The 26,213-nt window shown below is 53.2% G+C and overlaps 1 protein-coding gene across 3 annotated transcripts in view; it reads left to right on the forward strand.

Annotated features, from left to right (window-relative positions):
* The first annotated feature begins 6,876 nt into the window (after positions 1-6,876).
* The window catches only part of FAM53A (family with sequence similarity 53 member A), a 46,299-nt gene continuing 26,962 nt past the window's right edge, over positions 6,877-26,213 (forward strand). Inside the window, exons 1-2 of one of the 3 annotated variants that reach the window (XM_050792317.1) lie at positions 6,877-6,954; positions 24,275-24,514. In XM_050792317.1, the coding sequence (XP_050648274.1) occupies positions 24,440-24,514 (75 nt within the window). In that variant the 5' untranslated portion in view covers positions 6,877-6,954; positions 24,275-24,439. Of the gene's footprint in view, positions 6,955-6,992; positions 7,118-17,435; positions 18,312-24,274; positions 24,515-26,213 lie in introns of those variants that run through there. The other 2 variants (XM_050792316.1, XM_050792318.1) reach the window with 2 other exon arrangements.

A 26,213-nucleotide genomic window follows, 5' to 3' on the forward strand; every position in this document is an offset into this window, starting at 1 on the left:
GATCACCTGAAGTCAGAGTTTGAGACCAGCCTGACCAACATGGAGAAACCCCGTCTACTAAAAATACAAAATTAGCTGGGTGTGGTGGTGCATGCTTGTAATCCCCGCTACTGGGGAGGCTGAGGCAGGAGAATTGCTTGAACCCGGGAGGTAGAGGTTGCAGTGAGCCAAGATCGTGCCATTGCACTCCAGCCTGGATAACAAGACCGAAACTCCATCTAAAAACAAAAATAAATAAAAAATAAAAATAAAATTAGCCTGGTTGGGCATGGTGGCTCACACCTGTAATCCTAGGACTTTGGGAGGCTGAGGAGGGTATATCACCTGAGGTCGGGAGTTTGAGACCAGCCTGACCAACATGGAGAAACCCTGTCTGTACGCAAAATTAGCCGGGCGTGGTGGCGCATGCCTGTAATCCCAGCTACTTGGGAGGCTGAGGCAGGAGAATTGCTTGAAGCTGGGAGGCAGGGGTTGTGGTGAGCCGAGATCATGCCATTGCACTCCACCCTGGGCAACAAAAGCGAAAGTCATTCTCAAAAATAAATAAATAAATAAATAAAATAAAAATTAGCTGGGCATGGTGGCACAGACTTGTAGTCCCAGCTACTCCGGAGGCTGAGGTGGGAGGATCCCTTGAGCTTAGGAGTTTGAGGCTACAGTGAACTATGATCACACCAGTGCAACCCATCCTGGGTGACAGAGTGAGACCCTGTCTCAAAAAATAAAATAAAATAAAATAAAATAAAAATAAAAACTTTTGTTCTACCAAATACCCTGTTAAAAGAATGAAAAGGGCCGGGCGCAGTGGCTCACGCCTGTAATCCCAGCACTTTGGGAGGCCGAGGAGGGTGGATCACGAGGTCAGGAGATTGAGACCATCCTGGCTAACACGGTGAAACCCCGTCTCTACTAAAAATACAAAAAAATTAGCCAGGCGTGGTGGCGGGTGCCTGTAGTCCCAGCTGTTGGGGAGGCTGAGGCAGGAGAATGGCTTTAATCTGGGAGGCGGAGCTTGCAGTGAGCCGAGGTCACGCCACTGCACTCCAGCCTGTGGACAGAACGACACTCCGTCTCAAAATAAATAAATAAAAAATGAAAAGACAAGTTACAGATTAGGGGACAAAAATGTAAAGCCACAGGTACCCAACCCTTGGGCTGGGGACTGGTACCAGTCCGCGGCCTGTTAGGAACCAGGTCACACAGCAGGAGGTGAGACAGCGTTACCGTCTGAGCTCCGCCTCCTGTCAGATCATCAGCAGCATGAGATTCTCACAGCAGCGTGAGCCCCACTGTGAACTGCGCATGTGAGGGATCTGGTCCTTATGAGAACCCAGCTAATGTTTGATGATCTGAGGTGGAACAGTGTCATCCTGAATCCATCCCCACTCTGTCCGTGGAAAAACTGTCTCCCATGAAACCAGTCTCTGGTGCCAAAAAAGTTGGGGACCGCTGGTGTAAACCACATATCCAACCGAGGACTTGTATCTTTATGAGAATAATTTTTTTTTTTTTTGAGACAGGTCTCACTGACTACAGGCACATGCCACTGCACCCAGCTATCTTATAATTTTAAAGTGCACAGTTCAGTGGCATTATGTACACTCACATTGTTGTATAATCATTATCACTACCTATCTCCAGTACTTTTTTTTTTTTTTGAGATGGAGTCTTGCTCTGTCGCCCAGGCTGGAGTGCAGTGGCGCGATCTCGGCTCATTGCAAGCTCCGCCTCCCGGGTTCACACCATTCTCCTGCCTCAGCCTCCCGAGTAGCTGGGACTATAGGCACCCACCACCATGCCCAGCTAATTTTTTTTGTATTTTTAGTAGAGATGCGGTTTCACCATGTTAGCCAAGATAGTCTCAATCTCCTGACCTCCTCATCTACCCGCCTTGGCCTCCCAAAGTGCTGCGATCATAGGCGTGAGCCAGTGCGCCCGACCTTAAATTTTTTATAATAATAAAAAATAACATTAGGCCTGGTACAGTGGCTCACACCTGTGATCCCAGCACTTCGGGAGGCTGAGGTGGGCTGACTGCTTGAGGCCAGGAGTTCCAGGAAAAAAAAAAAAAAAAGGCCAGCCATGGTGGCACACACCTGTAATCCCAGCTACTCAGGAGGCTGAGGCACAAGAATCATTTGAACCTGGGAGGCAGAGGTTGCAGTGAGCCGAGATTGCACCACTGCACTCCAGCCTGGGTGACAGAGTGAGACCATGTCTCAAAAAAACCAAACCACAACGATTACTCCAGAACAGTGGAAACAAGTAAACAAGGGAGAAAGAACAGATATGATACACAGAAAAATAGAAAAAAGCAAGGTGGCAAATAATCAACTATACTGATAACCACATTAAATATAGAGGGTCTAAATAATAAGAGTCAGAGACCGTCAGACTGGATAAAAAAGTAAGACCGGCCGGGTGCAGTGGCTCACGCCTGTAATCCCAGCACTTTGGGAGGCCGAGGTGGGCGGATCACAAGGTCAGGAGATCCAGACCATCCTGGCTAACATGGTGAAACCTCGTCTCTACTAAAAATACAAAATAGCCGGGTGTGGTGGCAGGCACCTGTAGTCCCAGCTACTTGGGAGGCTGAGGCAAGAGAATGGCATGAACCCGGGAGGCGGAGCTTGCAGTGAGCCGAGATCGCGCCACTGCACTCCAGCCTGGGTGACAGAGCGAGACTCCGTCTCAAAAAAAAAAAAAAAGTAAGACCCATGCTGCCTACATGAAACCCATTTTCAATATAAAGGCATATATAGGTTCAAAGTAAAAGGCTAGAAAAAGATACACTGCATTAACACAATGAAAAGAAAGCTTGAGTGGGTATATGGTATATTAATATTAGACAAAGTAGGTTTCAGAACAAGAAATGCTAGTAGGGAGAAAGCAATTTCCTAGTGATAAAGGGGTCATTTCTGCAGAAAGATTAGCAATCCAAAATGGGTACACACTTGATAACACAGGTTAATAACACACAAAATAAAAGGCTGATATAAGTCAAATGAAAAATAGACAAATCCAGAATTATATTTGGAGATTTCAACACTGCTCCCTCAGTGTTGATAGAACAAGTAGATTAAAAAAATCAATAAGGTCCGGGCATGGTGGCTCATGCCTGTAATCCCAGCACTTTGGGAGGCCGAGGCTGGCGGATCACGAGGTCAGGAGATCGAGACCATCCTGGTTAATACGGTGAAACCCCGTCTCTACCAAAAATACAAAAAATTAGCCGGGCGTGGTGGTGGGCGCCTGTAGTCCCAGCTACTCGGGAGGCTGAGGCGGGAGAATGGTGTGAACCTGGGAGGCAGAGCTTGCAGTGAGCCGAGATTGTGCCACTGCACTCCACTCCAGTCTGGGCGACACAGCAAGACTCCATTTCTTTTTTTTTTTTTTTTTTTTTTTTGAGACGGAGTCTCGCTGTGTCACCCAGGCTGGAGTGCAGTGGCGCGATCTCGGCTCACTGCAAGCTCCGCCTCCCGGGTTTACGCCATTCTCCTGCCTCAGCCTCCGAGTAGCTGGGACTACAGGCGCCCGCCACCACGCCCGGCTAGTTTTTTGTATTTTTAGTAGAGACGGGGTTTCACCATGTTAGCCAGGATGGTCTCGATCTCCTGACTTCGTGATCCACCCGCCTCGGCCTCCCAAAGTACTGGGATTACAGGCTTGAGCCACCGCGCCCGGCCAAGACTCCATTTCAAAAAAAAAAAAAAAAAAAAAAGGATATAAGTGTGAGCCACCTTGCCTTTAATTTTTTTAAATTGTGAAAGATACATGAGGTGTACAGAAGAGTATGGAAAATAACATAAAGCCTATGCACACATAACCAGTTTTGTCAAATCTTTGCCAAGATGGCTTCCAGATCCTTTTGTTAGTTTTTTTTTTTTTTTTTTTTTTTTTGAGATGGAATCTTGCTCTGTCACCCAGGCTAGAGTGTAGTGGCACCATTTCCGCTCACTGCAACCTCTGCCTCCTGGGTTCAAGAGATTTTCCTGCCTCAGCCTCTGGAGTAGCTGGGATTACAGGCGCCCACCACCATGCCCGGCTAATTATTGTATTTTTAGTAGAGACAGGGTTTCACCATCTTGGCCAGGCTGGTCTCGAACTCCTGACCTCATGATCCACCTGCCTCAGTCTCCCAAAGTGCTGGGATTACAGGCGTGAGCCACCCTTGTTAGTTTTTATGGAGGTGAAATTCATATAAAATAAAGCACTTAAAGCATACAACTTAGTGGCATTAATACATTCACAATGTTGTGCGACCACTCCCTCTATCTAGTTTCAAAACATTTTCATCACCTCAAAAGGAGACCCAGTACCCAGTAGGCAGTTGCTCCTCATTCCCCCCAGACCCGCTAATCCACTTGTTATTTGCCTATTCCGGACATTGCATGTAAATGGAATCATCCAGCATGTGACCTTTTGTGACAGTGTTTCTTCAGTCCAACAGTCAGGCAAGGGAGACTTGGTCAGGCCCGTCCTAGGGTCCCTGCTACCCAAGCCAGCCCCATCCCAGTGGCTCCAGGGAACCTGCCCAGAAGAGCCCTGCAGCACCAGAAAGGTGTGGGCACCAGGCCAGCCCCGCCCTTCCCTTCAGGGCTTCATCAGCGCCAGGCCACCATGGACCCAAAACAAGGCAGCTTCTCCTGGATGGGAGCATTCTCAGAGGGCCGTCAGGAGAGAGGGTGGTGGCAAAGCCACAGACTGTCACTATGGTGGGACAAATGCCTTTGTTCTGAGGCTCAGCTTCCTTATCTGTAAAATGGGGAGGATTCCAACATCTTCCCACGGGCTAGTCCACAGCAAGGGCTAGATAACAGGGCACTGTGATGACTGCCCCACAGCGCCTGAAACATGGCCCTGATCTGACTCCTCCCACATGAGGGAGTGGTCTGAGCTCTGAGACCCAGCAACTATCTCTGGCCTGCAAGTGTTTCCCTGCAACCTGCCCTGTAGGAAGGCTTTGAAATGCTTTTCGATTTTACTGGAGATCATCAAGTCAAATGGGACATTACTTTAAAGGGGCACAGACTCTATTTCTTTTTTTTTTTTTTTTTTTTTGAGACAGTTTCACTCTTTTGCCCAGGCTGGAGTGGCGCGATCTCGGCTCACTGCAACCTCCGCCCCCCAGGTTCAAGCGATTCTTCTGCCTCAGCCTCTCAAGTAGCTGGGATTACAGGTGTCCGCCACCACACCTGGCTAATTTTTGTATTTTTAGTAGAGACCGGGTTTCCCCATGTTGGCCAGGCTGGTCTCAGCCTCCCAAAGTGCTATGATTACAGGCATGAGTCATCGCGTCCAGTCGACTCTATTTCTTAATCTACTAAAAGCCCTTAATAATTACCCAAATAAGGGCTGAGAGGGGTGGGTAATATAACTGAATCAGTCACACAGCTTTGACCTTTGTGATTTGAGGTGGCTGACTCCGGTCCAGAGGGGTCAGGACGGAAACCAAGCTCAGGAGGGGCTGCTATGGGCAGAGCCTCGCCCTGGGCACAGTTGCCCTCATCCTGTTCTGGCCACTTTCTGCTCTGGTCCAGGTCACAAAGACACTTGTCCTTGGGTAACCTGGTCAGCACAACCTAACTGTTGCAGGTGGCGATCACCGGACCCCAGCAGAGAGAACGGCCTGGACGCCTGCTCCAGCCCTTCTCCCCTCCCCAGCCCCTCTGGGACTCCCGCTCTTCCAGTCAAGTAAGGCTCTTTCCAGCCCATCCTGGTGTCAGCTGGCCTGGCTTCACAGCCTGCACAGGACTAGCCTTACCAGGCCCAGAACGTGTTGGAGGCCCCAGCCTGACCCCCGGGAGCCCCGATGCCTTCCCCAACATCCAGCCCCAGGGGTGCTGCGTGGCCTCACCCAAGCCTATTCCCAGAACCAGCCGACCTCCATGCATCTGTCTCAGTGTCCACTGTGGGACCCGGCCATCGAGCCCCACGGTAGCCAAAGGACACAGGTAGCTTTTTCTCCCGTCAGACTACCCCTTCTCACCACCCCCACCAAACCCTCAGGGCTTCGGGATACACATGGGGAGGCACTGGACTGCAGGGTCCCTCAGGCCCCTCCCACCCCAGGGACCCCTCTCCAAGGGTGGGGAGCATTTTTCTCCTGCACCTTTGAGAAACCATCTGGTCCGAAACAAATCCCACCCTCCCTCAGTGGAATCTCCAGAGTCGGCGGATATCCACACGGCCCAGGGCCATCACACCTGGCCGTCAGAGGCCCGCCCTGGGTCAGGTGGCTCATCTCACCCAGGACACACCCGACCCCCAGCAAAAGAGGCTGGAGAGGGAGGCAGGGACCCCTTCCTGGGAGTTTGCTGGAGACCCCGAGAGCGGGGCACGGCCTCCTTCCGCTGCCCGCTACCCTCTCCTCTGCAGGGTGCTCATCACCAGGGACCCCCAAGAGCCCGGTCTCCCTGGGCCTGCTGTGCTCAGACGAAACCCGGCCCCAACCCCGCCTATCGCCAGAAGGAGCCCTGCAGCACGGTCCCCCCGGGCGCCCATGAGCGAAGGCCTAATTCACACTGTGCCGGTGCAGAAAAGTGCGACCCGAGAGCGCGAGTGACCTGCCCACGGCTACACAGCGGGCAGACGGCAGGCGGGAAGGCGGCGGCGGCGAGCCTCGGGCTCCGAGACTGCGCGCTCCGGGCTGGGCCACCGCCTGAGCCACTGCTAGTGCCGGCCGGGCCCTCCCCGCTGCGCATCCCTCCCCGCCGCCTCAGGTCGCCGCCGCCACCAGTCTTCCCTTCCCGGCCTGCAGAACGCAGCCGAGCGCCGGGCACGCACGCGCGCAAGGGGCGGGGCGTCGACTAGGGGGCGGGGCCAAACCGGCGCACAGGGCGCGCTCCGGCCTCGGTGGGCGGTGCGGAGGCTGGACGCCTGGAGGCCCCGCCCCCTCCGTCGGCGCAGCGCGGCGCGCCTGAGGGCCGGCGTGGAGAAGGCGGTGGCTGACGGGTTCGCGGCGGCGGCGGGGCGCGGGCGGCCAATGAGGGCGGCCGGAGGGGGCGGGGCGGCGGCCGCGGTTTTGTTCCGCCGCGGCTGAGGCGCGTCGCCCTGAGCGAGTGGGGCCTGGGCGGCCGGCTGTCCTCTCGCTCCGCCGCCCGGCGGCCGCGCTCAGGTACCGAGCCCGGGCGGAGCGCGCCGCCGTCACCTCCCCTCTTGTCCACGCCGTCCGTGCCTCGGCGCACCGGCTCCGACCGTTGCCCGCAGCACGTGGAGGGCGCGGGCGGTCGTGGGCGCGCGGCCCTGCGCTCCGAGCCCCAGCCGTCCGCGCCGCCCGTCGGAGCGACTTCCCCGCACGAGGCGAGGCCCGGCCTGGTAGCTCCGCGCCGTGGTTCGGTGGCGCGAGAGGCGGGGAGTCGCTGCGGTAAACGGGGCCTTGGGGCGTCCCGAAGGGGACCCGGACGCGGGAGGCCAGACTTACCCGACGACCCGAGGAGGGGACTTGCGGCGGATTCCAAAGCCGCTTTTTCTGCGTAGCCTGGAGGGTGTAAATCGCCGACATTCTCCCGTGTGGAGAAGGCGCCGGTGCCCGCCCGCTGCTGCCCGACTCTAGAGGGGCGTCGTTTTCCCTTAATCTGAGCGCAGTCGCGGAGCCCCTGTTTCCCACGCAGCCTGTGTTAAGTGGCCTCGTGAGTTTTCGCACGCCATCCTTGGTGCCTCTTCTTTGAAGCTAAGCTTCCATAACTTTAAAGCACTTTTCGTTTTAAACTCAAACCAGACTCACACTTAATGTTTCTATGATGATCTCCCAGTACGAAGAACTTTGTAAGATGGATGAGTTTGGCTTCAAGAATGTGCTTGTGGCTGGTGCCAAGGGAGTGAGTTGTCTCTGTTGCTTGTTCAGTCCGTTACAGATCGAACTCCTTGTTCCACTCTTTCCCCCTTCTCACGACTACACTTGACTAGTCTTAAAACAAAAAAGGAAAATAATGGGCTTCCGTGTCACAATATTTAAGAAATTTGACCTGAGCATATTGATGCTGATTTAAACACTCTCCTGTCGCCTGAGCTTGTCCCTCATCAGAGTGGGTGCTAGAAGGGAAGTGCAGCCTTGCTCCCCGAAGGTAGAAGGCTGGGAAATGTTTTTCATTTATTCGAAGCTCTTGAATGTTACCCCAAAATGGAAATTGGCATTGTTTAGAAACAGTGGCTTTTCTTTAAATTGGGTTAGTTAGCGCAGGAAAACTAGGTGGTAATTCTTTCAGACAGTTGTAGTTTTCCCTCGTCCGGTGCCATTGTCCCCCTCCTTGAGTCCTCCTTGTGCGCTGGGCACTGGCAGTCCTGATCCCCTCCTGTGGCTTGATAGATGATTCCCCGTGCTGTCCCGTGAACTTAGAGCCTGGTTCTGCAGCTTCGTCCCTCTGTTGTGTTCTGTGTTGCGACTTTGAGGGTCACACTCACTGAGGCCTTGGTAATGGTTCCGCCCCTTTGGATGGCTCCTTATGTTTCCTGACTTAGGTTGGACGTGAGGACCGCAGAACGTTTTTGTTACTATTTGGAGTATATAAGAGAAAATGCCAAAGCAATTTTTTTTTTTTTGTGCATGCTTTTGAGGTCTTTCTAGTTATAGAGGTAGTTGCTCACATGCAATGCTGTGCACAGGAAACAGAAATAGGAAGAGGCTCTAATCTGCGAGAGTACACATTTTTAACTGGTAGATAAAAGAACGAAGAAGGCCGAGCGCGTTGGCTCACGCCTGTAATCCCAGCACTTTAGGAGGCCGAGGCGGGCAGATCACGAGGTCAGGAGATCGAGACCATCCTGGCTAATACGGTGAAACCCCGTCTCTACTAAAAATACAAAAAACTAGCCGGGCGTGGTGGCGGGCGCCTGTAGTGCCAGCTACTCCGGAGGCTGAGGCAGAAGAATGGCGTGAACCCGGGAGGGGGAGCTTGCAGTGAGCCGAGATCATGACATTGCACTCCAGCCTGGGCGACAGAGCAAGACTCCGTCTCATAAACAAAAAAAAAAGAAAAAAAAAAACACGAAGGAAACACTTAGGTATTTTATTTTATTTTATTTTATTATTATTTTTTTTGAGACGGAGTCTCGCTCTGTCGTCCAGGCTGGAGTGCAGTGGCTGGATCTCGGCTCACTGCAAGCTCTGCCTCCCGGGTTCACACCATTCTCCTGCCTCAGCCTCCTGCGTAGCTGGGACTACAGGCGCCCGCCACCACGCCTGGCTAATTTTTTTGTGTTTTTTAGTAGAGACGGGGTTTCACCGTGTTAGCCAGGATGGTCTCGATCTCCTGACCTCGTGATCTGCCCGTCTCGGTCTCCCAAAGTGCTGGGATTACAGGCTTGAGCCACTGTGCCCGGCCCACTTAGGTATTTTAAACCGGTGTATTGGGAACAGGGAAAATGTTTTGTTTTAAAAAAGGAAATTAAGGCTGGGTGCGGTGGCTCACACCTGTCATCCCAGCACTTTGGGAGGCTGAGGCGGGCAGATCATGAGGTCAGGAGATCGAGACCATCCTGGCCAACACGGTGAAACCCCGTCTCTACTAAAAATACAAAAAATAGCTGGACGTGGGGGTGATGGGCGCCTGCAATCCCAGCTGCTTGGGAGGCGGAGGTGGGAGAATCACTTGAACCCAGGAGGCGGAGGTTGCAGTGAGCTGAGATTGCAGCACTGCACTCCACCCTGGTAACAGAATGAGACTCCGTCTCAAAAAAAAAAAAAAAGGAAATTAAACATTTTTATATAAACCCTTTTGGCGTTTTCCACAAAGATATTAAAGAAAAATCGAACTTCAGTCTTTTAAGCATTTGTTATAAGTGGTCATAATTTAAAAATGTGTGTCAGGGACTCAGGAACTGTCACATGTGTTATTTAGTTTAATTTGATTCCTTGAAGCCTCATGAAGTGGGTGGTTTCTTCTCATTTTCAGTTTCCAAGGAACCCATGCCCAGAGAGGTGAGGTTACTTGGCCTGGCTAGTGAGTGGGTCCAATTGGTGTCTGAACCCGGGGCTTTGTGCAGCTGTCCAGAGCTCACCTGTGTTCTTTACCTCACAAATTACTTGGCACAGTTTGTCTTTTTCCATGTGGTGATATGGTGCAGCCTGTTCTCACCAGTGGAGTGGTTACAATGATAATCTTCATTTTACAGTTTGAATTACTTGGCCAGGCTTGGTGGCTTACACCTGTAACCCCAGCATTTTGGAAGGCTGAGGCAGGAGGATCACTTGAGCCCAAGAGTTGGAGACCAGCCTGGGCAATATAGTGAGACCCCCTTTTCTACAAAAAATAAACAAAAAATTAACCGGATATGGTGGTGTGCACCTGTAGTCCTGGCTACTTGGGAGGCTGAGATGGGAGGATTGCTTCAGCCAGGAAGGTGGAGGCTGCAGTGAGCCTAGGCAACAGAGTGAGGCTTCATCTCAAAAGAAAAAAAAAAAAAGATTTGAGTTTCTTCTCCTTTGTTGGGTTGCAAAAGGAATACTTCAAATGTGGTTTCAGTGCACTTAAAAATAGCGAGTTCAGCAGGGCACGGTGGCTCACACCTGTAATCCAGGCACTTTGGGAGGCAGAGGCAGGCAGGCCACCTGAGGTCAGGAGTTCAAGAGCAGCTTGGCCAACATGGTGAAACCCCGTGTCTACTAAAAAATACAAAAAATAGCTGGACGTGGTGGTAATGGGCACCTGCAATCCCAGCTGCTTGGGAGGCTGAGGTGGGAGAATCACTTGAACCTGGGAGGCTGAAGTTGCAGTGAGCTGAGATCACACCATTGCACTTCAGCCTGGGCAGCAACAGCAAAACTCCATCTCAAAAAAAAAATGGAGTTCCTAGACACTATACTTTCTGCCCCCACACATGCAGGGCCTCCTGCATGACTAGCGTCCCCCACCGGAGTGGTGCGTTGCTACAGTTGATGAGCCTGTATGGACACATGCTTGTTACCCAGAGTCCATAGTTGACATCAGGTTCACTCTTGGTGTTATAGTCTATGGATTTAGACAAATGTGTAATGACCTTTGTCAACCATTATAGTATCATAGTATCATGCAGGATAGTTTCACTGCCTTAAAAATCTGTGCCCTGCCTCACCTCTGTCTACCCCTGGCCCCTGGCAGCCACTGTTTTTTTGTTTTTGTCTTTTTAGTAGTCTCTACAGTTAACCTTTTCCAGAATGCCATATGGTTGGAATCATACAATATGTAGCCATTTTAGACTAGTTTCTTTCACTTAGTGATATGCATTTAAATATCTTCTATATTTTTTGGTGGTTTGATAGCTCATTTCTTTTTAGTGCCAAATAATATTATACTGTCTGAATGTATCACACTTTATCCACTCACCTACAGGAAATCTGGCTGTTTTTAAGTTTTGGCACTTACAGCTGCTATGGGCATCTGTGTGCAGGTTTTGTGTGGACGTAAGTTTTTGGTTCCTTTGGGTAAATACCAAGGAGCAGGATTGCTGGGTCGTGTACACAGTTGCTCCACATCCTCCTCAGCACTTGGTGTGGTCAGTGTTCTGGATTTTGGACATTCTGATGGCTGTGGAGTGGTACCTTGTGTGTAGTGGGCTTTTTTTTGTTTTGTTTTGTTTTGAGACAGAGTTTCACTCTTGTTGCCCAGGCTGGAGTGCACTGGTGCGATCTCGGCTCACTGCAACCTCCGCCTCATCCTCCCGAGGAGCTGTGATTACAGGCGCCTGCCATCACGCCCAGCTAATTTTTGTATTTTTAATAGAGATGGGGTTTCGCTATGTTGGCCAGCCTGGTCTCGAACTCCTGATCTCAGGTGATCCATCTGCCTCGGTCTCCCAAAGTGCTGGGATTACAGGCATGAGCACCACACCCGGCCCCAGTTGGTTGAGATGTCTGTTAAAGTGTTTGCTCCACTATTTTAGTTGGGTTGGTTTCTTTCTTTCTTTTTTCTTTTTTTTTTTTTGAGATGGAGTTTCGCTCTTGTTGCCCCGGCTGGAGTGCAGTGGTGCTATCTTGGCTCACTGCAACCTGCGCCTCCCGGGTTCAAGGAATTCTCCTGCCTCAGCCTCCCGTGTAGCTAGGATTACAGGCACCTGCCACCATGCCCAACTAATTTTTGTAGTTTTAGTAGAAACAGGGTTTCACCACATTTGCCAGGCTGGTCTCGAACTCCTGACTCAGTTGTTCCACCTGCCTTGGCCTCCCAAAGTGGAATTACAGGCATGAACCACTGCTCCTGGCCTTTTTTTTTTTTTTTTTTTTTTTTTTGTGGAGACATGGTCTGACTCTGTCACCCAGGCTGGAGTGCAGTGGCATGATCTCGGCTCACTGCAACCTCAGCTTCTAGGTTCAAGTGATTCTTCTGCTTCGACCTCCCGTGTGCCACCACGCCCGGCTAATTTCTGTAGTTTTTTTGTAGAGATGGGGTTTCACCATGTTGACCAGGCTGGGGTTGTTTTCTTATTGTTGAGTTTTAAAATATCTTTCTATATTTTGGATAATGGTTCTTTGTCAGATAAGTCTTTTGCAAATATTTTCTTTCAGTCTGGAACTTGTTTTGTATTCTCTTGACAGTGTCTTTTGCAGAGCAGATATTTTTAATTTTAATGAAGTTCAACTTAACAATTCTTTCTTTCATGGGTCGTGCTTTCAGTGTTGTATCTGAAAAGTCATCGCCAAACCCAAAGTCATCTATATTTTTCTCCTGTGTTATCTATCTTCTAGGATTTTTATAGTTTTGCCTTTTACTTTAGGTCTGTGATCCATTTTGAGTTAGTTTTCGTGAAGGGTGTCCATACACTCCATGTCTTTTTTTTTTTTTGAAATGGAATCTTGCTCTGTGGCCCAGGCTGTAGTGCAGGGGTGTGATCTCAGCTCACTGCAACCTTCGCCTCCCGGGTTCAGGTGATTCTCCTCCTGCCTCAGCCTCCTGAGTAGCTGGGGTTACAGGTGCACGCCACCACACCCAGCTAATTTTTATATTTTTAGTAGAGATGGGGTTTCACTATTTTGGCCAGGCTGATCTCGAACTCTTGACCTTAAGTGATCCACCCGCCTCGGGCTTCCAAAGTGCTGGGATTACAGGCATGGGCCACCACACCTGGTCTCATGTCTTTTTTTCTTGTGGATGTCTAGTTTTTCAGCAGCATTTGTTGAAAAGACTGTCTGTTCTCTATTATATTGCCATTGCTCCTTTGTCAAAGATCAGTGACTATGTGGTTCTATATCTGGGCTGTCTATTCTGCCTGTTCCATTGATCCAATTGCCTATTCTTTTGCCCGTCCCACACTATCTTTTTTTTTTTGAGATAGGGTCTTGCTGTGTCACCCAGGTTGGAGTGCAGCAGTGCAATCATGGATCACTGCATCCTCCACCTCTCCGGCTGAAGCAATCCTCCCACCTCTGCCTTCTAAGTAGCTAGGATTATAGGCACGCAGGTAAATTTAAAATTTTATATAGAGATGGAGTCTCGCTATGTTTCCCAGGCTGGTCTTGAACTCCTGGGTCCGAGCGATCCTCCTCTCTCAGCCTGCCAAAGCACAGGGATTACAGGCGTGAGCCACTGTGCCTGGCCACACACTGTCTTGATTACAGCAACTTTATGATAAGTCTGAGTTGGATGGTGTCAATCCTCCAACTTTGTTCTCCTTTAATACCATGTTGGCTATTCTGGGTCTTTTGCCTCTCTCTATAAACTTTATTTATTTATTTATTTATTTATTTATTTATTTATTTATTTTATTTATTTATTTTGAGATGGAGTCTCACTCTGTCACCCAGGCTGAAGTGCAGTAGTGCAATCTCAGCTCACTGCAACCTTTACCTCCTGGATTCAAGCAATTCTCCTGCCTCAGCCTCCTGAGTAGCTGGGATTATAGGCACCTGTGACCATGCTCAGCTAATTTTTGTATTTTTAGTAGAGATGGGGTTTCACCATGTTGGCCAGGCTGGTCTCAGGGTGAGTTCTCTTGGCATCTGAAGAGAGGACGCAGCCACTGCATCCCTCTGCAGTGAGGCAGCACTGCCCTTCCCTCTGTGTGTGAATGGGGAGCCAGAATGAGCAACATCAGAGGAAACTTCCAGTCTGAAAGCAGAAGCCAGGAAAAGCAGGGAAGACCGAGGGAGCTGAGATACAGAGTGCAGGGACCAGAAAAAGTAATTTAAACCCCCCGTGAAAAGCAGCCCTGTATATATAGGCTTAGAGATAAGTGTAAAGATGGGTCCCGACATGGGCATTTGTAGAAGAGGAGGGAGCCCTTGCATGTGAAGCATACACACGTCATTGGAAGGGTTGGAGGAGCAGAGGACAAATCCTAGAACAGCGGCAACAGCAGCAAGCGTTGGACACGGAGTCCAGGAACAGACGGAGATGCAGACCAGGGTGGAGCAGAGAGTGTGCCATGAGCCAGGCCGGAAGGACGTGGTCTCTGGACCAAGGAAGGTGCCTTAAGCATTTTCTAAAGCTGGGGCGAGGGAAGACCCTGAAAGCTGAGTAGGCATCCTGGGAGTGGGCTCCTTACAGAAGTGGAGGAGAGAAGAGGTGTGGTCTTCACGTGCCCCCCTTCTCAGGAAGCTGCAAGATGAGGGTGAGGGGTGCCCTGAGTGGGCTAGAGCACACCCCTGCCAGCCCTGAGCACAAGGCGGGACTAGGAGCAGAAGGGCTGAAGGTGTCCTGACGTCTTTGACCAAAGGGCTCGTTCCTAGGAGGTTTGTAAATCTGCTGGGGAGTTTGGGGCAAGAGTTTATACTGGGCAAAAACTTTGCATTCGTAAAAAGGATGGAATTATGAACTTTGGAGAACAGACCCCACTGTGTGGCCTAACTGGAAACACTATTTATAGTGACATGATAATGTCAGCGATGACTTGACAGAAGGTTCACACAGCCCTATTGGGAGGTGTGGAGTGGGGCTGTGTTGGCAAAGAGATACACCCTGACGTGCCTTCCAGCCAGCAGATGATGCTTTGAGGGGTGCGCTGGGGCACAGTCCAGGAGCAGCGGTGCCTGCGGGCTGTGTGCGTAGGGGTAGTAAGTACCCGAGGACAGGGCTGAGGGATGGAAGTGCCCACTGCAGAGTGACAGGGGTGAGGCCTCTGCACGCTTGGGAGTCGCTCAGTGTTGGTTTGTGAGCCAGCACCCTGTGTGTGTTGCCATGGGGAAATAAAATACAGCTGGTTATGGGCTGAATGACGTCCGCCCCCAAAGTCACACATCGAAGTCCTGACCCCCCAGTACTTCAGAATGTGCACTTACTTGGAAATAGGGTTGTTGGAGATGTAATTAGTTAAGATGGGATCACACTGGAGCATGGTGAGTCCTGCCCCAAAATGACTGATGTCATTATAAAATCGGGAGACTTGGACACAGGCACACACAGGGAGAATGCGGTGGGAGGATTGGAGTGACGCCAGAGCCGGAGGGAGGCCTGAGCACATCCCTCCCCAGAGCCTTCAGAGGGGCGTGGCCCTGCTAGCATCTTGGTCTTGGACTCCCAGCCTCCAAGGACAGCTGGCTAGTTCATTTCTGTCCTAAGCCACCACTTTGTGATAGTTGGTTGTAGGAAACTAATTCATGGCTCTACGAATGCTGTATCTGACTCCATGTGGATCGAGTTAAAACACAGAAAAATAGAAACTGCTTTGGTGCGTTTTGGAGGATGGAGTCCTGGAGAATGAGAGTGGCCAGAGCCGCCAGCCGAGGGCATTTTGCCACTGTCCCGTGAGGCGGCCATATGAGCGGAGGCATTGCCTGTGGTGGGGACTCGTCCCTGCTGCCCCCGTGGAACTCCAGCTCTGCGTTTGACCCTCCTAGGGGTCTGCAGGGCACTGGTGTGGCCAGAACCCAGGGAGCGAGAGGAGACGATGGGATAGTTGGGGGACCAGGGTGAGGATTTTGGCCTCTGTCCTAAGGGCTGAGGAGGCTGTTTCTGGGGGCCAGAGTGCCATGATCTGCTTTCCGTTGAGGTCGAGCCAAGCGTTGCCCAGTGGATGGGAACGGGTGTAGGCTGCTGCGGCCCTCCAGACCTTGAGGATCAGGCTTAAGCTGGGTGCAGAGGTGGAAGGAGAGGCAGGGAAAGCCCCTGGGGTTGTCAGCTAAGTCACCAGTGCAGTTACAAGGAAGGGAGTTACAGTGCAGTTACAAGGAGCCTTTGGGAGTGAGGATGGCGACTTAATGCAGGAAAAGTGGAAGTGAGTTCGTTGTAGCCGTCCTCTGAAGTGAGCCCACTTAGTGTGGGGAGAAGGCATAGCCTGGGCTCAGGGTGGTGCTCGTGGGCTTGGGAGGGACCGCTTCCTGTTCAGAGGGGCCGGTGCTGAGAGGTCCTGGAGTAGGGGCGAGGGATGCCCGATGCCAGCTGTGCCTCCCGGAGCTCAGGTTGTGGTCCTCTCCGCTGGCTCCCACTCCTCACCTGTTGGTGGCAGGGACAGTGAGTTCTAGCAGCTGGAGCCAGGTTTCTCTCACTTCCCACGTCTCTTCTACATCTACCTCGAACCCAGAGGTCTCTTTTCCCACTTGTCCTGGCCTTTGTCTCCTTTTCCGGGCCCCTCTTGTTTAGCTTTCAGTCCTGGCTTCAATATCACTGCCTTAGAGGGACCTCTCTGATCGCCCGTCGAAAAGGCTGTCCTGCCGTGGTGGGGTCCTGCGGCATCTTCACCGCCACCATCCGTCACAATTTCCATATCTCTGGGCTTTCCCAGCTCCGGCAGGGGCTTCCTTTGGTCCTGAACTCCTCCTTCCCCAGACTTCCCTCATGCAGACTGGTCTCTGAGAACTGCCAAGGGGGAGGGACTTGCTGTCCATCATGCCTCATGACTGGTGCTGCATCCTCATGGCTCAGTTTATTGTAAGGGGAGACGGGCCTGGCATTGTGTGTGTGGAATTGCATCCCCCAGGAGGTTATGTTCAAGTCTGCACCCCCAATACCTGCAAATGTGACTTTATTTAGAAATACAGTCTTTGCAGATGCTATTGTAATTTTTTTTTTTTTTTTTTTTTTGAGATGGAGTCTCACTCTGTTGCCCAAGCTGGAGTGCAGTGGCATGATCTCAGCTCACTGCAACTTCCACCTCCTGGGTTCAAGCAATTCTCCTGCCTCAGCCTCCCAAGTAGCTGGGACCACGGGCATGTGCCACCATGCCCAGCTAATTTTTTGTATTTTTAGTAAAGACAGGATTTCGCCGGGCGCGGTGGCTCAAGCCTGTAATCCCAGCACTTTGGGAGGCCCAGACGGGCGGATCACGAGGTCAGGAGATTGAGACCATCCTGGCTAACACAATGAAACCCCGTCTCTACTAAAAATACAAAAAAATTAGCCGGGCGAGGTGGCGGGCGCCTGTAGTCCCAGCTACTCGGGAGGCTGAGGCAGGAGAATGGCGTAAACCCGGGAGGCGGAGTTTGCAGTGAGCCGAGATAGTGCCACTGTACTCCAGCCTGGGCGACAGAGCGAGACTCCATCTCAAAAAAAAAAAAAAAAAAAAAAAAAGACAGGATTTCACTGTGTTAGCCAGGATGGTCTCGATCTCCTGACTTCGTGATTTGCCTGCCTCGGCCTCCCAAAGTGCTGGGATTACAGGCGTGAGCCACCATGCCTGGCCAGATGCTATTGTAATTAATGTAAATTAAGATGAAGTCATATGATTAGAGTGGGCTCTCACCCAATTATTGGTGTCCTTATAAGAAGAGATAGTGACACAGAGACTCTATGGCAATGGGAAGAAGGCCGCGTGGTGACAGAGGCAGAGATTGCAGTGGTACAGCTACAAGCCAGGAAATGCCGAGGACTCCTGGAGCCGCTGGAAACTGGAGAGAGGCTGGAACCGGTTCCCCTCAGCCTCCAGAAGGAGGCAGCTGTCGATACCTCCGGTTTGGGCTTCTGGCCTCCAGAACTCAGAGTAAACTTTTGTTATTTGAAGCCCCTCAGTTACGGGAGATTGGTATAATGGCCCTGCTGGCATCTTGGAAGCCAACACACGTGTCGGTGACGACCTGAGTAACGCCTTCCTTCCTGCGGGAAATGCGTGTTCCACAGGAGGATCTCCTCCCCTCCCTGCGCAGCACTCACAAGCCCTGTCTCCTGGGCTCCCAGCAGGGAGCTGCCGTTGGCAGCAGACGTGGTGCCTCCTGTGCTGCATGCGCCTCTCGCGTGTCAGAGCTGCTGCTTGGACACCGCTAGGTGCTCCGCATTGGCGCTGCTGGACACTTGCCCTGGCTGCTGCTTTGCGAGCACACTTTATCTGATTTTTTTTTTTTTTTTAAACGGAGTCTCACTCTGTCACCACGCTGGAGTGCAGTAGTGTGATTTCGGCTCACTGCAACCTCCGCCCCCCGGGTTCAAGTGATTCTCCTGCCTCATCTTCCTGAGTAGCTGGGACTACAGGTACGTGTCATCACACCCAGCTAATTGTTTTGTTTTGTTTTTTTTTTTGAGATGGAGTCTCACTCTGTTGCCCAGGCTGGAGTGAGTGGCACGATCTTGGCTCACTGCAAGCTCCGCCTCCTGAGTTAATGCCATTCTCACGCCTCAGCCTCCGGAGTAGCTGGGGCTACAGGCGCCCGCCACCACGCCCGGCTAGTTTTTTGTATTTTTAGTAGAGACAGGGTTTCACCTTGTTAGCCAGGATGGTCTCGATCTCCTGACCTCGTGATCCACCCGCCTTGGCCTCCCAAGGTGCTGGGATTGCAGGCATGAGCTACTGTGCCCGGCCACGCCCAGCTAATTTTAATATTTTTAGTAGAGATGGGGTTTCACCACGTTGGGCCAGGATGGTCCCAATCTCCTGACCTCATAATCCACCCGCCTTGGCCTCCCAAAGTGCTGGGATTACAGGTGTGAGCTACCGCGCCCAGCCTGTCTGATGTATTAAAGTCTGTGAGTTATGAGAGTGTGACTCTTTGTGACTCTTTTTTTTTTTTTTTTTGAGACAGAGTCTTGCTCTGTCGCCCAGGCTGGAATGTAGTGGCGCGATCTCAGCTCACTGCAAGCTCCGCCTCCCAGGCTCACGCCATTCTCCTGCCTCAGCCTCCCGAGTAGCTGGGACTACAGGCGTCTACCACCGCACCTGGCTAGTTTTTTTTTTTTTATTTCTAGTAGAGACGGGGTTTCACCGTGGTCTCGATCTCCTGACCTCGTGATCCGCCCACCTTGGCCTCCGAAAGTGCTGGGATTCCAGGCGTGAGCCACTGCGCCTGGCCGAGAGTGTGACTCTTGTGCACACATGTCATCGTTTCTCTATGGAGGGCGTGCAGACCCTCCAGGCGTTCACATCTCACGTGACCACAGGCAGTAGTCATAGCCAGTAGTGCAGCGTCAGTGTGGCGTGGTGCTGGCATCTGACGGTGCTCAGGCAGATTTGGGACACGTCCTCCCTGCCCTTTTTCTGACCCAGTGTCACGTGCTGCATTGGGACCCCCTCCAGTCTGGGCCGGGCCTCGCCGATCTCTTTCCTGACCCGATGCTTCTGAAGGTTTCTGGCTGATCATTTTGTAGGGTTGGTCTGTTTTGAGATTGTCTGACATTTCTTCAGAATCAAATAATCAGGTTCCAGGCCAGGGGTGGTGGTGATACACGCCTGTAATCCCAGCACTGTGGGAGGCTGAGGTGGGCGGATCACCTGAGATCAGGAGTTTGAGACCAGCCTGGCCAACATAGCGAAACCCTATCTGTACTACAAATACAAAAATTAGCCGGGTGTGGTGGCGTGTGCCTGTAATCCCAGCTACTTGGGTGGCTGAGGCAGGAGAATTGCTTGAACTCGGGAGGCGGAGGCTGCAGTGAGCTGAGATCACACCACTGCACTCCAGCCTGGGCGACAGAGAAAGACTCTGTCTCAAAAAAAAAAAAAAAAAAAGGGGAAATTCAGGTTCCTGTGTTTGCGTCCTGGGTGCCCCGCAGGAGGCTCTTGGGGTGTTCACATTGATTGCTGGGTTCAGGTGCCTGCTGGGTACCCCTGCTGTTACTGTTTTTCCTTGGTGACTGCCGAGCATCTTTTGGGGGTCACTTTGAGGCTGTGAGCTCTGTTTCTCACCATATGTTCTCTGCGGGTCCAGCATCATGGATGCATCTTGCCTGAGACTGTTGTGTTGGGATGTTGGTCGAGTGATGGTTTTAAAGCACTTCCCTCATTCTCTCTGCACTCACTCGTGGCTCCCCACCGCCCCGTGAGGAGGTGCTTTCCCGCCACCCCCACCTCACCTGGGTCCGTGGGTTCCTGCGTTCCTGATTCCTGGGTTCGTGGGTCTGTGGGTTCCTGGGTCTGTGGGTCTGTGGGTTCCTGGGTTTGTGGATTCCTAGGTTTGTGGGTTCTGCATCCATGGGTCTGTGGGTTCCTGGGTCTGTAGGTTCCTGGGTCTGTGGGTTCCTGGGTCTGTGGGTCTGTGGGTTCCTGGGTCTGTAGGTTCCTGGGTCTGTGGGTTCCTGGGTCTGTAGGTTCCTGGGTCTGTGGGTTCCTGGGTCTGTGGGTTCCTGGGTCTGTGGGTCTGTGGGTTCCTGGGTCTGTAGGTTCCTGGGTCTGTAGGTTCCTGGGTCTGTGGGTCTGTGGGTTCCTGGGTCTGTGGGTTCCTGGGTCTGTAGGTTCCTGGGTCTGTGGGTCTGTGGGTTCCTGGGTCTGTAGGTTCCTGGGTCTGTAGGTTCCTGGGTCTGTGGGTCTGTGGGTTCCTGGGTCTGTGGGTTCCTGGGTCTGTAGGTTCCTGGGTCTGTGGGTCTGTGGGTTCCTGGGTTTGTGGATTCCTAGGTTCATGGGTTCCTGGGTATCTGGGTTCATGGGTTCCTGGGTTCCTATGTTCGTGGGTTCCTGGGTTCCTGTGTTCACTGCCGCTTGCTTTGCTCTGTGTTACCGGCAGGCTACTGGGGAGCCATCCTCACTTCCTGCACCTCGACAGGTTCCAACTCTTTTCCCTGCCCCAGCCCTGAAATCAGCCATTTCTACACAGACTGTGAAGACTGTTTTTAAAATAAAATCCTAGTTATTATTTTTTCAAGTTATAGTGTGGCTGCTGTCCCCTTTCTAAGGTTTTGTGTGTGCTTTGTGCAACCAGGAGGGTTCAGAATGTGGGTGTGCAGCCCGTCATGGTGCATGGTGTGAAGGGAGCTGGCCCTCGCCATGCAGGAATGGTTGGTGGAATTAGGGAGGGAGGCTGGCTTGTCAGCCATAGAGCCCCGTCCTGTGAGGGCTCTGACGCTGAGACAGAGGTGAGGCCGGGCCGTGGCTGTCAGCTGGGGGCTCTGAGCTGGGACAGAGGTGAGTCTGGGCCGTGGCTGTGAACTGGGGGCTCTGAGCTGGGACAGAGGTGAGTCTGGGCCGTGGCTGTGAACTGGGGGCTCTGAGCTGGGACAGAGGTGAGTCTGGGCCGTGGCTGTGAACTGGGGGCTCTGAGCTGGGACAGAGGTGAGTCTGGGCCGTGGCTGTGAACTGGGGGCTCTGAGCTGGGACAGAGGTGAGTCTGGGCCGTGGCTGTGAACTAGGGGCTCTGAGCTGGGACAGAGGTGAGTCTGGGCCGTGGTGTGAACTGGGGGCTCTGAGGCTGGGACAGAGGTGAGTCTGGGCCGTGGCTGTGAACTGGGGGCTCTGAGCTGGGACAGAGGTGAGTCCGGGCTGTGGTGTGAACTGGGGGCTCTGAGCTGGGACAGAGGTGAGTCTGGGCTGTGGCTGTGAACTGGGGGCTCTGAGCTGGGACAGAGGTGAGTCTGGGCCGTGGTGTGAACTGGGGGCTCTGAGGCTGGGACAGAGGTGAGTCTGGGCCGTGGCTGTGAACTGGGGGCTCTGAGCTGGGACAGAGGTGAGTCTGGGCCGTGGCTGTGAACTGGGGGCTCTGAGCTGGGACAGAGGTGAGTCTGGGCCGTGGCTGTGAACTGGGGGCTCTGAGGCTGGGACAGAGGTGAGTCTGGGCCGTGGTGTGAACTGGGGGCTCTGAGGCTGGGACAGAGGTGAGTCTGGGCCGTGGTGTGAACTGGGGGCTCTGAGGCTGGGACAGAGGTGAGTCTGGGCCGTGGCTGTGAACTGGGGGCTCTGAGCTGGTACAGAGGTGAGTCCGGGCTGTGGTGTGAACTGGGGGCTCTGAGCTGGGACAGAGGTGAGTCTGGGCTGTGGCTGTGAACTGGGGGCTCTGAGCTGGGACAGAGGTGAGTCTGGGCCGTGGCTGTGAACTAGGGGCTCTGAGCTGGGACAGAGGTGAGTCTGGGCCGTGGCTGTGAACTAGGGGCTCTGAGCTGGGACAGAGGTGAGTCTGGGCCGTGGCTGTGAGCTGGGGGCTCTGAGGCTGGTACAGAGGTGATTCCGGGCTGTGGCTGTGAAGTAGGGGCTCTGAGGCTGGTACAGAGGTGAGTCTGGGCCGTGGTATGAGCTGGGGGCACTGAGCTGGTACAGAGGTGAGTCTGGGCCGTGGTGTGAGCTGGCACCCCAGTTGCTGGTGGCTTTCCCCAGCTGACATTGACCAGCATTGGGTGTGCAGTGTGACTGGCTCTGATTTGTGCTGCTTAGTTTGAGACTATTTGAATGGAGCCACTGCTGCAGAGAGACCTCCTTCTGAAGCATCACAGTGGGCCCGGCTGCCCCTGACCCAGCGCAGGACACCCCTCTTGGAGTCTGGGGCTCTTGGCTGTGGGCTGGAGATGACAGTGGTGGCTGCCGAGGGTGGTGGGAGTGGGCAGCGCCGAGCGCGTGATTTCAGACCCAGTGAGCCAGGTGGTCACAGCCTGATTTCAGACCCAGTGAGGCAGGTGGGCACAGCCTTTAGCTGGTGTGTTGTGTCCCCTGGCCTGGAGCAGCCCTATGGGTGGGTGGCACCTATCAGGACCTGTGCACAGACCCTGCCTGGATTTGGTCTGCCCAGTCTCCTGGACCTGACAGCAACAGGGCTGTGCCTGGTGACGGGAAGGCTCCGAGCCAGGCTGGGTGGCCCACTGTGCGCGTAGCTGCTGTGTTGGTGGCACCTTTGCCCTGGCCCTCGTTTGGGAAGATGCTGGCTTTTGGGCTCTAGGGAAGTGTCTATTGGTTTCTGTTGAGAGCAGTTGTATGTGCACATTTTAAGTGTGGAACGCAGGTATTGAACCGTGTTGAAACCTTTCCAGCATTGGCAGAAGTGTGTGTGTGAGTCTCCTTTGCCCTCTACTTTACTGGCAGGTGGCATGGCCCGAGTGGCCGGCGGTCCTTCCAATGGGGCGGCCCACGTGCCTCCCACGTGCCAGGCTTTTAGGGCAGATGCTTGTGAACGCTGCTGCCTATGGGTTGCCTTCACTGGTGGAGGTGAGGCCTCAGCTTTGGCGTCCTGTCCACCCTTAATCCTTGCCTAGGAGCAGTCTGTGGGCCCCAGAAGACTGGCCAGAAACTGGAGCTGGGCGGCAGCCGAGGACGCGCACCTTGGAGGTTGTGTGGAGGTTCCATCACCGCTGTCTTAATTCCCAGGCACTCTTCTTTTTCTCTGGAAGTTCCTTTTTAAGGGTGTCCTGGTCTTCATGGAGGTGCCGTGTCACTCCGAGCGCAGAGGGCTGCTGCTGAGGAAGTCCTTACCCTCCCACCTAGGGCTCTTCTCCAAGTTGCTGGTTTTGCTTGTTTGCCCCTTGTGTGTTTTGGCCTCTGTTGGGTCTGAACTAGGTGGCCTTGGCAGCTCCTCACACCCAACAGTGGGAGCCTGAGAAGGGTCAAAGCTGGGGCAGGTTGGGGACACGCTGGGCGCAGGGCCACCTTGCTGGGCACCTCGGCCCGTTGGTGTCTGTTGGGAGCAGCCCTGGGGCAGCCCCGCAGCCTCTGCCGGCAGTACAGACAGAGCTGCCCATTCCTGGGGCTGGAGAGCTCAGGGCCTGAAAGACCCCCCGAGCCCTCGCCCTTCCTCTGCCGGCCCCTTGCTGTCAGCAGACCAGGTGCGGACCCTGCTAGGCTTCCTCTGCCCCAGCTTCAGTGGAGAGCGCTTGCCCAGCCGGCTGGCGGGAGTGGGAGGGGTGTTTGGCCACTTGGAGCAGAAGGGGGTGGGTAGTCAGGGTTTCTGCATTCCTGGCTTGATACTGGCTTTCCAGCAGCTTCCCAGCTTCCAGAATGTCCTTGCCATCATCTCCTATCCTATTTCCCCTTTTTTGGAGCAGGAGACTGGGATGGCCTATCTTTTTCTTTCAGTTGAGGCTTCCAGGGGGCGAGATGGGTCTAACATGTGCCTTTGCCTTTATCCAGAAGACCACCGTGATCAGATTTTCCAGAAAAGAACTTGCATGGTAGTTTTGAAAATGGGAGGGTGTTTGTGAGGCAGGATATCAGAAATACTTTATACACAGGGGACCTGGCATGTAACAGAAACACCAACAAAATGATTTTGCGTATAATCACATGGTGATTTATCTCTTCTGAGAAACAGGCACAAATCCTGAAGAGCCTGTGGCACGGACTGCTCATCTGTAAGGAAAGTGGAGACATGACCTTGAGATTTGGCTCAGAACTAGCAATGCCGGGGCCTTCGAGAGTCTGATGTTCCAGCACTCTAGTGCCGGTTGGTGTGGACGGAGGACACGGGGCCCCAACCATGGTCACACTCATCACTGAGAAGCTACAGAGCCAGAGCCTGGACGACCTCACCTGCAAGACCGAGGCTGGTCCGGTAAGCAGCTGCAGGTGGCACAAGGCTGGGTGCCCCTCCCCCGTGCTGTCACAGGGGAATGGCCACACTGGGAAGTGGAGGTGAGGGCTAAGTTCTCAGAGGCCTGGGAGGCACTGCTAGGCCAGGCATGGTGGTGTCTGGTATACAAGTGGGCCCCAGAGCCCATCAGTGTCATCACAGCGGATTTTCAGCATCATTTAAAAAAACAGACTTATTAAAAATGCCAGCGGGGCACAGTGGCTCACGCCTGTAGTGCCAGCACTTTGGGAGGCTGAGCGCGCAGATCAATTGAGGTCAGGAGTTTGTAACCAGCCTGGCCAACATGGTGAAATCGCATCTCTACTAAAAATACAAAAACTAGCCGGGCATGGTGGCAGGCGCCTCGGGAGGCTGCCACCTCAGCTACTCGGGAGGCTGAGGCAGGAGAATGGTGTGAACCTGGGAGGCGGAGCTTGCAGAGAGCTGAGATGGCGCCACTGCACTCCAGCCTGGGCAACACAGCGAGATTCCGTCTCAAAAAAAAAAAAATGCCTTGAGTTGCTATTTAAAAAGATAGGGTTTTACTGAAAGGCTGACTTACACACGGAAGCTGGAGCCCCAAGCACAGGTGTGCCTGTTAGCATCCAATCAAGCAGCAGCATGTGCCCCACTGGCCTCCCTGTCCCTCCCCTCCTAGCTCCACCTCCCAAGGGAGCCTCTGTCTTGGATTTGATCACCACATTAGCTTCCCACAGGCAGATTGATTTTCCTACAGTCATGGTGAAGTGAACTTGGGATGTGCCCTTCAGGACCCACCCCCCGCCCTGGTTAGAAGGCATATCTAGAAGGAGGTGGCTGATGTCTAGCCTGGAGGGTCTTGCCAGGCCCTCAGAGCCAGCAGAGGTGCTTGGAACACCTGCCTGTCCTGGGCCCGGCTTGGCCGTGGCTCTGGAGGCGTGACACGCTGCATTTGTAGCCCCGTGCATGTTATGGAAATGAGAGGGTGAAGGGAAAGCTGTGGGTCTCAGGCCTTTGGGCTGGACACGTGTGACCCATCTTCACCGCAGGGGGTTCCAGCAAGGGTCTGCGGGTCCAAGCTGAAGCCTCTCCTCCCAAGAGCTGGCGAGCATGGGCGTTGGGCTGTGGGAGGTGGCATGCGGCCTGAACCTTTGCAAGCACTGCTTATGGGGCCTGGCGCTCAGGGCCACGATGACCGAGGTGACCATGGCAGTCAGTGCTGGCTGTGTCCTGTAGTCAGTACGTTTCTGGCTGTCAGCCCATGGGTAGGGGTGGCTGAGGCGGGGAAGGCAGTGCTTGCCTGATGTCTCAGTGCCTTGCTGGCTGCAGAACCGTGTTCTTTCCAGACACCGTGGCCAGTTCCCATTTTTTCTTTTCTTTTTCTGGAGACAGAGTCTTGCTTTGTCATCCACGCTGGAGTGCAGTGGCACCATCTTGGCTCACTGCAACCTCTGCTTCCTGGGTTCAAGTGATTCTTGTACCTCAGCCTCCCGAGTAGCTAGGGTTACAGGCACACGCCACCACACCCGGCTAAATGTTTTTTTTTTTTTTTTTTTTTTTTGAGATGGAGTCTTGCTCTGTTGCCTAGGCTGGAGTGCAATGGCACAATCTTGGCTCACTGCAACCTCTGCTTCCCAGGTTCAAGCAATTCTCCTGCCTCAGCCTCCTGAGTAGCTGGGATTACAGGTGTGTGCCACCAGGC

The sequence above is a fragment of the Macaca thibetana genome, chromosome 5, assembly GCF_024542745.1.
Source record: "Macaca thibetana thibetana isolate TM-01 chromosome 5, ASM2454274v1, whole genome shotgun sequence".
Taxonomy (NCBI): domain Eukaryota; kingdom Metazoa; phylum Chordata; class Mammalia; order Primates; family Cercopithecidae; genus Macaca; species Macaca thibetana.